This window comes from Vulpes vulpes, chromosome 16 (assembly GCF_048418805.1).
Source record: "Vulpes vulpes isolate BD-2025 chromosome 16, VulVul3, whole genome shotgun sequence".
NCBI classification, from domain to species: domain Eukaryota; kingdom Metazoa; phylum Chordata; class Mammalia; order Carnivora; family Canidae; genus Vulpes; species Vulpes vulpes.
The window spans coordinates 59452514-59465862 of NC_132795.1; the positions used below are offsets into that span (position 1 = coordinate 59452514).

At 50.6% G+C, this 13349-nt stretch overlaps 1 protein-coding gene across 5 annotated transcripts in view; it reads left to right on the top strand.

Annotated features, from left to right (window-relative positions):
• SYN3 (synapsin III) overlaps positions 1 to 13348 on the top strand; it is a 454689-nt gene extending 441341 nt beyond the window's left edge. For all 5 annotated transcript variants that reach the window (XM_072741870.1, XM_072741871.1, XM_072741873.1 and 2 more), the window contains 2 exons: positions 3914 to 4202; positions 7439 to 13348. In XM_072741870.1, the coding sequence (XP_072597971.1) occupies positions 3914 to 4202; positions 7439 to 7571 (422 nt within the window). In that variant the 3' untranslated portion in view covers positions 7572 to 13348. The remainder of the gene's footprint in view (positions 1 to 3913; positions 4203 to 7438) is intronic.
• The last annotated feature ends 1 nt before the right edge of the window (position 13349 follows it).

The window sequence follows — 13349 nt, forward strand, 5'->3', positions numbered from 1 at the left end:
AGGGAACTGCCTAACTTCTATAACCATGTACATGGACGGCAGGATTCTTCTTGTGGCAGATAAGCGTGTTTATGAACCCTCCTCCGCATGTCAGTACCCTAAGGTCTTAGGCAAGTTACAGGGCTTCTCGGAGCCTGTGTCTCGCAGGTGATAGAACCACCGCCCTGTGTGATTATGGGGAGGCCACCGTGAGGCCATGCAGGTGAAGCAGCTAGCAAGGTGACAGCACAGAGGTGACGCCCAGAAGGTGCTAGCTCTTCCTACTAATAGTTTACTAGGAATAACTATCTATATAACTTTTACTGTTAAAAACTTATTATCAATAACGTGTGTCTTACTAACAATTAAAACCCACATGCTGTTCTTAATGATTGTTACCATTAACAATCCTTATAAAGCAGCCCCAGTGCCCTGCTCCCGCCTGGCGGTAATTCTATCATTATAAATGTTCAAAAATGATTTATTCATCCCCCTGCCAGGCTCCTGGCTGTGCCTCTGCCCTGCCGTCTCCTTTCCCGCTCTGCCCCAGGACTTATTTTTTAAAACACATTTGAACAGAGCACTTTTAAAACAGAGAGCTACTGTATTCTGGTTTCCTCTCCGGACCAGAGTACAGACATGCTTGATAAAGAGATATTATTTTACAGGACGTAAGGCTAAACACACTTTTAGTGAGTTGAAAAACAATCGATTTAAAATCAATTAAGATAATTAAAGCAAACGTTCATTGAATTAACATTCAGATTAAAAATAACAAGGCTAATTAAAGAACAATGCTTTCATTGAGTTCCCAAAATAACAGGATTACATTGTTAACCTGTTTGTTTGAACTCACCATAAAAAGTGAAGTTTTAACAAACCTCATAATTTTTTAGCACTGGTCCTGTGCTTAGGCAAATACTTTCTATATATAAGCTAATGGGTTTTTGTATGTGCTGAAATTAAAAATACTGAATTGTTTGCTTTGCCAAGATGCTGAAAGAAATGAGTGTCCCTTGAGGAAGCCCGGGTGTCTAAGAGGGACTCGACAAATAGTTACTAAATGAATGAATGAGGATCCAGATTTTCCAAGATGTTACTGGCCCCAGGATAGGGGTGGGGGGACGGGAAGACTTGAGATAAAAGTAGAAAACAGAGGTTTGCTTTGACTGGAAGTGGGTTTAAAACACAGAAGAGTAAGCCAGCATTTAGAAGTCAGGAGCTCTTGCACAAATATCTTGATTGCAGGTTCTCTCGACAGAGCAGAAGCTCTGGAAGCCAGACGCCTGCGTTCCTCTTCAGAAACTGTCCCCAGCAGTCATTTTCTTTACTTGCACCTCTTTAGAGAAAGAGTTGTCTCAACTATGTTTTTATCTCAAGGAAAAAAATTTAAAGCCAAATGATTTTTCGGACACTTGCCAGCTTCGTTTACATATGTCCCTGCTGGTCCTATCAGTGTTTGGGTTTGAGAACCCCGGGCCCTCCAAGCCACCGGGACAGACAGCGAGGAAAGCCATACACAGCAGATCAAGGCCACGTACAATCAGTTGCTGAATCGGTGCCGCCACCCAGTCCAGCGTAGAAAGTGCTGCACCAGCTCACAGGAACGTTCGCTTTGGAAGGAATGTTGAGTGGCTGGTCTGAGGACTTCATTTTACAAACAAGGGCCCAGAAACACAGACTCATGGTCACATAGCAAGGTAATGCAAGACTGGAATCAAGACCTGGCGCTCCTGGTGCCAGTATGGTGTCAGGGCCACCAGACATGCAGGCCGTGCCCTCGGCACATGTGCTGGCTGGGATGACGTCTGAGAGCAAAGGTCAGCTGAAGTCTAGGCCCAGCTCCTCCTGCACCAGGCTCAGAGCTGCCACCCCTACAGGAGAGCTGCTTTCCTTCATTTGCACAAAGATGTGAGGCTTCGGGGCAGCCCTGCATGGCATAGTTATTTGGGTTTGGGATTTTTTTTTTTTTTTTTTTTTTAAGGAAGAACGAGAAAATGAAACAGAGCTTTTGAGTCGAAGAGATCTAGGTTTGAATTTTGGCTCTTCCCCTTATTAGAAGTGACAGCTTGAGCAAGTCACAGTATGTCTGGGACTCAGCTTCTTTGTAAAATTGGGGAAATTTATGGGGATGATGCCTAACCACAGTGCTACTGCCAGGCTGCCCAGCCCTAGGCTAGGGATGACGTAGTGTGTGCTCAGTTAGACCTGTGGAGGGCAGGTGAGCAGAAGTCACGTTATGAAAGAGCCCCGGAGACGGGCTCCAGCTCCTTTGAACCTCCAGTCTCCTCACCTGTCTGAATGATCTCCACAAAGCAGGGCACGAACAACCCTGGTACAGCCCACTTGTCCCAGGAGCAGGCCCCAGGCTCTTTGGGCAAAATGCAATTCAGAGTCAGCAACTCTGACCCTCAGGCTTTGAGAGTGAGGAGAGAGCACCTTGCTTGCCTGGGGCCTTGGAGTTCCACTCAAGGTCATTCCTGGGCAGCTAAACTGTCCCCAAGCTCATGATGCCTACACACTCCGTGCAGGGGGAGGGAGAAGCCACGGCCCTTGTGAGCTTCCTGTGGCTGCCGCTTGTAGTTGAGAGACCTTGAGGAGGCTGAGTGTCCACCTCTCCGTGACGAGAAGGATGGCATCTTCCCTGCCAGCCTCCCTCTAGATCGAATGACATACTGCCTTTGAAAGTTCTTAGAAAAGTTTAAAGAGCTATCGAAAAGTAAGGGATAATCCATTGTTTCAAGTCATACATCTTTTTTTTAATATTTTATTTATTTATTCATGAGAGGCACAGACTGAGAGAGAGAGAGAGAGAGAGAGAGAGAGGCAGAGACACAGGCAGAGGGAGAAGCAGGCTCCATGCAGGGAGCCCGATGTGGGACTCGATCCCGGGTCTTCAGGATCACGCCCTGGACCGAAGGCAAGCACTAAACTCCTGAGCCACCCAGGGATCCCCAAAAGTCATACATCTTCAATGTGGAAAACATCAGTGAGCAAAAGGAAGAGAATTAACCCCACCACTTTGGTCACCATCAAGCTGTGGCTCATTTCTCAAAGTGCAAAGAGTGGAGGCATCACCGGGGAGCTTGTTGGAGATACAGAACCCAGAGTCCGCCAGTAGCCATGTGCTCGGGCTCCATAGCAAATACCATTGATGGGGTGGCTTCTACAGAAGACATTTATCCTCTCTTAGTCATGGCAGTCCAAGGTCAAGGTGCCAATAGGGCTGGAAGTTCTCTCCATGGCTTGCAGACAGAACCTTCTCACTGGGTCCTCACGTGGTCCTTCCTCTGTGCGGCCCCTGGGGTCTCTCTCTTCTTCTAAGGGCGCCCGTCCTATTAGATGAGAGCCCTACCTATGACATCATTTAACAATAATTAGTTCCTTTAGGGTCCAATCTCCAAATGCAGTCACCTTGTGGGTATGGACTTCAAAATAAGAATGGAGGGGTGAGGGGTGGAGGGGACACAGTTTTGATCCACAACACTGTTCCGGACCTACTGGATCAGAACCTGTATTTTGACAAGATCCCCAGTGATTCATGCGCACATTAAAGTTAGAGACTCACTGGTTTGGGTGGACAACTTCCCAGTCTTTATTTTTTATATGACTATATACGTAGGTGCTAAAATGGAATAAAACTGTACGTGCTCCTTTGTAAGCTGCCTTTTCTGTTCCCGGGGCACATTCAGCACGTGCTGTCAGTGGTCCTATACGTCACTTACTGTTACTGTGCCGTCATCGATGGTGGCCACGGCGTATTCCATCCTATGACAGATCTTAGTGTTGCTGACCACTTCCTCGATGGGGCGTTTATACTGTTTTCAGCTTTTCACTGTTACAAACACCACTGTAATGAACATCCTTGATAGGTTTGTGCACCGCCGTGTTAATCTTAAGAAAAACTTGAACATAATAATTTTTCGCCCTGTAGGGGGCCCTCGCCAAACTCCATCCCCGCAGCCTGCGCGATCTGGAAGCCCCTCCCAGCAGAGGCTCTCCCCGCAAGGCCAGCAGCCCCTGAGCCCCCCATCTGGGTCTCCGCAGCAGCGATCACCCGGCTCTCCACAGCTGTCCCGGGCATCCAGTGGCAGCTCTGCAAACCAGGCCTCCAAACCAGGCGCTCTCCTCACCTCCCAGCCCCGGCCCCCCGTTCAAGGCCGCAGCGCCTCCCAACAGGGGGAAGAGTCCAAGAAGCCAGCACCTCCACAACCTCATCTCAAGTAAGTGCTCTGGGGTTGGGCAGGGTAGACGGTGGAGATGGGATGTGGGCAGAGCCTGGCAGACTCAAGGCAAGGACTCAGAGGACGAAGGAGGACCCACTGAGGCCTCGCCCACATTTTAAGTGGATAGGAGGCCTCAAGGATGGACTTGGGTGTGGCCGCCAGGGCCCAGGAGGTCCGAGGAGAGCATAGCTCCCCCCACGATCCTCCAGATAGACATGCACCAGCTATCTCTTTCTGCGTAACAAACCTCCCTGGAATATAGTAGCTTACGAAAACAGCCATTTTCTTTGTTCGTAAGTTTTTGGTTCACCCATTTATTCTGAGTTTGACTCAACTGGGAGATTCTTGTGCCAGTCTCTCCTGTAGAGTTGCCAGATAAAATACAGGATGCCCAGTTAGATTTGCATTTCAGAGAAGTGATGAATAATTTTGAGTATAAGTATATTCTCAAACATTGCCTGGGATATACTTATACTAAAAAAAGTATACTTATGCTAAACCAAAAGTATTTTGTTTTTCTATCTGAAATTCAGATTTAAGTGGGTATCCTCTATTCTTATTTACGAAATCTAGCAACCCTACTCTCCTGGGATCGTTCATATGGCAGCAGTCATCTGGCATCTTCACTGGGGCTGGATGGTCCAAGAGGGCCTTACACACACATCTGCTGTCTGCTGGGCCCCTCTCTCCATGGGCCACAGGCTCCAGCAGGGTGGGCCCCGCTACCTCAGAGGATAGAATTCTGTCTCCAAAGAGCAAAAGTGGAAGCTTTAGGGCCTCTTGAGGCCCAGCTTTGAAGCCACACAATGTCACTTCATCCCACCTCATGCTTTTAGTCAAAGCAACTTCCATGGTTGAAGACTTGTGGCAGGAGGACCTGCAAAGCCATGTTCAAAAGGCTAGACCCCAGGGACGGGAGGGACTGTTATTGTCATGCCACGTTTGTGGACGACCCATCACGACATACATGCTCATCCCCTTTCCACTCAAGCCTCACTCAGTTCGAGCTCCCAGAGGTCCCAGATGTGTTTTCCTGGGAAAGCCCCTCCCTTCCCTCCCTGCCAAGCACTAATGTTGATAAGCAGAGTCTTACTCCCAGCATCCCTTGTCCACTTACCACATGCCAAGCACTTCACATAGTCGGGTTTTTTTTGTTTTGTTTTTGTGGTTTTTTTTTTTTTTTAATTCTCACAAGCTTAGGAGTTAGTAACTCTTATTATCCACATTTTACAAATGAGGAGGAAATGTCCAAAGTTCCCACTGTTGGTGAGCAGAAGAGCTAGGATTGAACACAGGGCATCCAGTCCACGGATCGGGCTAACCATGTGTTCGGACGGGTGATACATTCACATGGCCCAAAGATCTAGACAATATTAACCATATCAAAGCTATCCAGTGAAAACCCTTCCTCCCACCTTGTTCCTGACTGGTGCTCTCATGGCCCCTGCTCCCCAGAGGTGACCACTGCAGTTAGGTCCTTGGGTGTTCCCCAACGTCTCCTCGCACAAATACAAAAATATGTATTGGTTCCTTCCCCCCCACACACACTTTTTACAAATGGTTTTACTCACTATCCACCCTCTTCTCCTGCTTTTTACATTTAACAATAAATCCTAAAGCTCTTGCATCAATTCACTGAAATTTTTTTCCTTCCCACAGCTGTATCATACGCCGCCGTGTAGTTAGTTGTACTGTAATCTAACTCCTCTGCCACAAATGGAAATTTGGTTTGCTCTTTCAGAGAAGGCTGCAGTGAATAACCTTGCACACGCACTGTTTCTCAGATGTACAGGCTCAGCTGCAGAGATGCCAGCAAGTGTGTTGTTGGATCAAAGGAGAAATGCATTTTGAATAGATACAGATATTAGCACGTGGGCCTCCAGGCAATGTGGCGGCATAGTTGACCGCAGACTCCAGAGTCAGATGAGCTGATTTCAAAACTCAGCTCTCCTGCTTAAAGCTGCGTGGCCTCAGAAACATGACTCAACCTGCCTGTGCTTCTCCTTCCTCACATGCAAAATGGGGACAGTAATACTTACCCCATAGGGTTACTGTGAGGATGAGAGTGAGGTCATGCCCAGTTAGTGCTTAGATCTGAGTATGTGAGGCAGCCTCTCACATGTGAAGAGGTGCAGCCCAGCCAATCACAGGACAGGCGAGGGCTTTGGAATTGTGGACAGTAAGTACTGACTCTGTAGTAACCCAGTGATGCTGAAACCCCCAGGTTTGTTGCTTTAAAGTCGTACGTGGTTCAGTTCAAGTCAGCAGGTACTTATCACATACCAGAGTGCCGTGGACGGTAAGTACTGACCCTGTAGTAACCCAGTGATGCTGAAACCTCCAGGTTTGTTGCTTTAAAGTCGTACGTGGTTCAGTTCAAGTCAGCAGGTACTTATCACATACCAGAGTGCCGTGGACGGTAAGTACTGACCCTGTAGTAACCCAGTGACGCTGAAACCTCCAGGTTTGTTGCTTTAAAGTTGTACGTGGTTCAGTTCAAGTCAGCAGGTATTTATCACATACCAGTGTGCACCGAGGCCTGGGTGAGGCCTGTGCAGAATTAGCAAGGGGAACGAGACAGTCCCCACCTGGGAGCGGAGCTTGGTTCCTTTATGGTGACGGCAGGACTGTGTGTGGCTTTTACAGCATCTCTTCCTGGGTCTGTCACCTCCACTGGAGTGTGAGTCTCCAGAGAGTGAGGTCCCAGTTCTATTCATCTCCACAGCCCTGTCCCCTGGCACCAGGCGGGCACCCTGAGGATCTTGAAGCGGCCGGCCGGTAGGCTAGACCTGCCCTCACTTGTCCCGATGAGGGGAAGGAGGCCCTTGCCGAGGCCAGAGGGGCAGGTGGCACCTCCTGATTCTCAGGCCTGAGCCAGGAGGTGGAGGAGGGGCGGCCACCCCCGGATGGGGTCCAGCCCTTCAGAGCTGGCCGTACAAGTCAGTGTGGGGAGGCGGGCGAGCAGTGGAGTGGCCTCCAGTAACACCTGCGCCTGAGCAGCCTGGGTGGCTGGGAAGCACATCAGCCCTGGGCACCCCTGTTACTTGGCATGAGCCCATTTCCGCATCTGAACCTGGAGGGTACCAATAACCCCCTTGCACATGTTAAAGACTGTGTGTGAGCGTCGGGACTCCTGGCTTCTCCCTGGGCTCACCCTGCCGTTCCCAGGAAGGCCCCTCAGACCTTTCCCAGGCCTTGTCGCCCCCCCAACCCCTCTTGCCTTTCGGTTTCAGCAAATCCCAGTCCCTGACTAACAGCCTCAGCACATCCGACGCCTCCCAGCGTGGGACCGCAAGTGAAGATGAGGCCAAGGCCGAGACCATCCGCAACCTGAGGAAGTCCTTTGCCAGCCTGTTCTCTGACTAACCTGCCCGGGCTGGGGTGGCAGAGAGTTCGGGCGCGCTCTCCTTCTGCCTCATGGTCCTTCTCAGCCTTGGTTCCCGAGGGGAACAGAATGGAGGGCCTGCGAAAATACTCTCTAATGCCTCTGACCCAGGGACTGAGGATCTCTGCGTGTTCCCACCTCCCTTTACCATGACGTTGCAGCGTCATCCAACCATGGTGGGCCTTTGAGGGCCCCTGGGTTCCTCACATCCGGCCCTATGGCAACACATCGCCCTCCCACCCAGATGCTTGCTCCCCTGCCTCAGATAACCAAGTGAAATGTGCGTGTGTGGCTACTTTTCACATTTCTTGTTAGTGTTTTGCTTGCCTTTGGGGGACAGTCCGTCCAGGCCTGGCCTCACCCCTCCAGATGCAGGCGCTGTAGTGGGACCTCAGCAACATGGGAGGCAATAATCTTTTGACAGTGTTTTGCAAACAGAAGGACAAAAGCCCAGCCAGGGGAACCTACCACCTACCTGTGCTAGTTCCATCCAGGCTCCAGCTCGCCCCTCAAACCACAGGCCAACGCCCATCACCTGCGGCTACCAGTGGGCTCTTGAGAACTGCGGGAAGAGATAAGATCCCATGTGACCAGCGGGGGCTTTCAGAACACGGCAAAAACGAGGGGAAGTCTTGAAGGGCCACCCACGCCCAGACTTGACCACCAACCTCGGGCTCTTTTATGAGGCATCACTTGTTCCCAGCACAGGACGATGCCCTCAACTTCCCGAGGAAGGAGTCCGTCAGGGCTCCTCCGCCCGTCCCGTGTTACACACCCCAAGAACTCTCCGCATTCCCGTCAGGAAGGCTGTCTCCTCCTCAGGGACAAAGGAGGAACCAGAGTCAGCAGATCAGTGGCACAGGCGGAGAACTCCTAGGCCGCCATTTCCAACCGTTGACAGCAAGGCACGGGTAGGTCACTCAGAAGAGGGTCCCCTAGTCCCACATGTTTAGGAAACACTGTTTTTATTTCCTGTTTTGAGACTGGTAGGTACACATTACATGTCTCTCGGGCTTCCTGCAGTAAAGGAATGAGCTTTCACCTGGCTTAACCCAAACTTATTTGGCTAAACAAGTTCAGTGACTCCCTTTCCAAGGCCCTTTCCCTACATCAGGTCACCCCCCATGATCAGATGAGGGGCAGGGTTGCCCCGAATCACCATGCACCCGGTGCTAGAAACATGGTAGGTGCCAGAACTAGCCTCCTGGTCTCGCCAAGAGTCCAGGACGTTAGAACATAGCCGCTCGCTCTCCCCGTACAGCCGACTTTCCTATTTAAGACATGTCCTCCCCTCCCTGTTGACAGAGGAGAGGATGCTCACGAGAAACATGTCCTTGGCCTGGAGCTACATTCTAATAGAGGAGTGAGAGGAAGCTGGTAGGACAGGGCAACACCAGGCAGCCTGCATGTCCTGGGGAATCAAGAACAGAGACCACCCAAGGCAATCATCCCTCTTCCACTCTGGAGGGTAGGGTCAGAAAAAGTCAGTCTCACTTGATTCGCACTTAGTGATAAGATGCAGCTCAAGACACAGCACAGGGTGGTCATGAGCTGCACAGTTTCTCAAAGTGTGGGCACAGCTAGCTTCATTTCAGACCCAGGGAGTCAGGATTTCTCATCATAAGGCCCAGACCTTACGATTGTCTGTCTCCCCAAGTATTTGGCATTTATGCTGAGGTTAGAGCAGCAGCCCTGAGCCAAGCTGGGTGGAGAGGCCAGGGACCCAGTCCTCTGGTGAGCAAACCCTGCAGCTCCATAAACAGTGACTGCATGGCTTGAATTTTCCCCTTCCTGTAATCTGTCCCTTGTCCCTAAAAACATCTCAATATTCATGTGCTCTCTCCCAGATACTCCAGCTACAATAGCACACACCTCTATCAGGCCGGGCATCCGGATTTTATGACCATGTACCCGTGATCCATGATGTGACACTGTAACTGGCCCATGGAAGCACATTTTCCCACTGGTGTGTGTACAGGGGTAGAGACGAACGATGGATGGCCTCGGGAGGGCACAGATCCCCTCTGGCGTCAGCTAGCTCCCATTCCTTCCACACATTCCACCTTCAATCGCTGTGACAGTTTTGAGTGGGAAAGGGCAAAACGAAGTGAGGACGGGAGTCACTCTGGGGAGATTCTGAAAGGATGTTTGTTGTGTTTCGCTTTATGTCACAACTTCAACCCAAAGCCAGACTAGCACTTTCCCTCCAGGCTGACCTGCAGAGGCTGAAACAGCAGCAGGATCCATTTGGTTTGTGTGAACGTGGAGCACAGTGAATGGGGGTTTAAGGACATAGTCGCAGGGACACTGCCACCAGCACAGGGGAGACTCTTGGTATGGTCTCCCTCCTGTCACCGTGGTAGGATGGCACCGTGTTATCTAGGTTGTGAAGTCAGCTTTCCAGGGACACTCATTCGGCATGTCCTCCCTCTTCCATCACCTCTGTGTTCTCTTCATCATTACTGTTCTCCCTCCGAACGTTCAGTGCCTGCTGAGGAGGCAGGGAGGACGGGCCTCACCCACAAGGTCGCACATACCATGGCAAGCCCCAGAAGCCCCTTCCGGAGGTTCTCCGGCGTTTGCAGCTAAAGGAGCCTCATGAACCAGGCACCGGGCACACTGCTCGGCCCCCCGGCATTTAGGACATGCTTTAGGAAACTAGGAAACTAGTCAAATGTACATGAAGTGTTCAGATTGGAGAAAAGTGTTCAGATTGGAGCGGTCTTTAAAGGAATCTCAGTGTGAGGAAGAGTCGCACCGACATATTCGGAAGCTGAAAAAAATCTGTGGCGGTTTTTTAGCCTCAGAGAGAGGGCTCAGATTCCCCAGGGAGCCTGGGAAGGAATGGGAGCGAGCCGGATCAGGGATCACACAGCCCGGGGCCACCAGGGCGGGAGCCAAAGGGACCAGGTGCCAACTTCAGCGTCGGTCAGAGGAGGCTCGCAGAGCAGAGAGCAGGGCCGTGGAGCCCCACGCAGACCACGCACCACAGCGCAGAGCCGCATGGTCACCATGGCCCCCGGAGCCTGCTGTCCTGGCGCCGGGAGTGGATGGCTCGGGCTCTATTCCACTTCACCCAATGGGTCAGAGCTCGTTCTGCTTTATGCGCTTAGCGCTGCTGAAAGGACAGGGCCGAGTCCCAGGTTAGGCCGGTCAGGTGAGCTGGCAGGTGCGGCCAGGGACCGAGCCAGGTGGAGGAGCAGCTCAGGACCCATGTGCACTTTGCTTGTCCTACACATTTCTGGATGTGCCTGGAGAGCGTGCTGGGCGGGGACTCACTGTACTGACCGGCGTCAAAAGCTGTCCCGACTCCCACACGGCCCCTGATAAAATTCAGAGATTCAGTCTAATATTTGGACTCTAAGAGAAGGCAGCATTTGGGGTTTGGTTGGAGACGATTAGAAGTCTGGGCAACAAGCAAGTCGCATCAGTCCGTTAACCAGGCACAACGCAGCACGGGCACAGAGGCTCCCTCGTGTTTGCAGAGACAAATAGGCAGCCCCAGTAGGTGAGACCGCGGCTCTCCAGGAGAGAACGGCCAGGAAGTGATTTCTGAAGTCAGAGTGGGGGCGGGGGGGGGCACTGCTTTTAAGGCGACACCAATCAGAAACGAAACGTTCCTTCCACAAGGCACGCGTGTGAATCCTTTCCATTCCCCTTTGTCCTCCATCGTGTGTTCCGGTGGGTCCTCCCACTTGCGAGTCCCATTTCCAGAGCCTCCCTGGGGAAGAACCCGCTCTCTGCGGCTCTTCCGCGGAGTCAGAGGCAGAAGCGGGCGAGGCCCGGGCAGCCACTGCCCCCGAAAGGAGACACACCAGTCTTGGCGCGCCGGAGCCGAGGGAGCCGAGGGAGCGGAGTCCAGCTCCGTCTGAAGAATTAGGGAGACGTGAGGCTCAACAGCGGTCTCAGAACTGGAGGGCCACGCGAGTGCGAGCACAGAAGTCCACCGTTCTTACGGAGGAAGTCACAGAACCTTACGTGGGAAGGAAAGGGCCCCTCCCGTGATTTGAGCGCAGCCACGGCCAAGCGCATCTCCACTCAGAGGGAAGGGGGGAGAAAGGGCAAGCTCCCGTCCGTGACATGGGCGGGGGAAACACGGGCGTAAAGTCGTGAAGGCTCCGAGCCGGTGAAGAACCACGTCTTCCCGGCCCACCTCCCGAGCGCTCTAAACCGTCTCGCCTCCATTCCAGTATTACCAAAGTGATGTCAGAAGTCACACAGCGACCGTGCTGCTGCCAAGCTGTGAGCTCACTCTCATTACACACCAGCAATACATAAAGCTCCAATTTCAGCCAGATGAAAAGAATGTAGGATTTGACAAGCTTCTAACTACAAATTTAGCTGCTCAAGAGGAAAAGCTTGGAGGCTGGTTTAAGAATTTAGAATTAGAATAAGCCACTGTTCGAGGCCTGCAACCTCAGGCGGACAGCCCAGCGCCAGCATCCTCAGCTAGATCGGTCCTATTGCCGGGAGGCCCGAGCGGAGTGTCAGAGAGGAGCAGCACCTGCATCCGTGGGACACAAGCACCATCCGCGGACCTCTCAAGGACCATCCAAAATGACTGCATTTTACAAACTCGTCTTCTAGTATTCGGTGCTTCTGGTCATCACTCCGTCCTTGCACTCCACACCACCCCCCACCCCCCAGTGCAGCCTGACACCCCAGACAGCCAGAGACAGAGCAGGGTAGACCCACCAAAGCTTCTGGTAGTTCTTCAGCCCAGATCCAGTTAAAGCCACACAGCATCTAGTGGACGCTTTTTTAAAAAGCTCAGATAAATAGCTCAGATACTATAAAATACCACGGAAAGAAATGTCAAAGCCCCAATCCTTCGCCTATATATATTAAGCTACTTAAAAGTGGCATGGCCTCTAGAAAACCCTATTATTGACTGAATTTTCTTCACTGTGATGGGAATAAAGACTATATGTGTAGCAAAAAAATATTTTCACATGTAGGACTCAAAATATTCTTGCAGCATAGAACATTCCAAGCCATTTCCTTATATGCAAAACAGGTTTTTTTAAAAAGCAGGAAAACATTGACAATATTCCTAAATATTGTCTGCAAATACTAATAGTGTTCTATTCCTGTGTTGTGATTTGGATTTTAATTTGTCACAATAGCATGTTTCTATAGTTGTATGAGAAGACATGTGTGTTTGGCCTTTCTCTTCTAAGATGAATAAAACCTGAATTTTGTGTATTTTAAATCTTAAAAGTAAAATGTTCTTCAAATAATAGGAGGCTATCTTTGAAAAACAAGTACCTGACCAGCACTTAAAGCAGTAAAACTGATGTTAAAAGATGTCACCTACTTAGATTACAAGTTAGGCACCAAGTGCTCAAACACAAGGAAAAAAAATTCCACTCCAGGAGGAGCCAGAAAGAGTCCCTAGAACCCAATGTTTGTAAAAAAAAAAAAAAAAAAATGCTGCTACAGAGCCCAGAGGTTTCACTACTGAACCCGAGAAAGACCTGCAGAGAGAGGAGGTGACGGAGCAGGTGGGTGTCCACAGCACCCACCCCAAGTCCAGTTCAACCGAACTAGCTTGGTTTTTATTCATTTTGTAAGTCAGGCTTCTGCAAATGATTTTGTTTAAAGAAAGGGTGCAACTAAAACATAATTTTTTAAAAATCCCCTGCAACAATCTGATGACATTGAATAGGTTTTCTGATCATTCTGAAATCTCCAAGTAATGTTGTGAAGCTGTTCTGAGTATTCTCTTTCTGTAATAAAAATCAAGACTGCCACGTGAC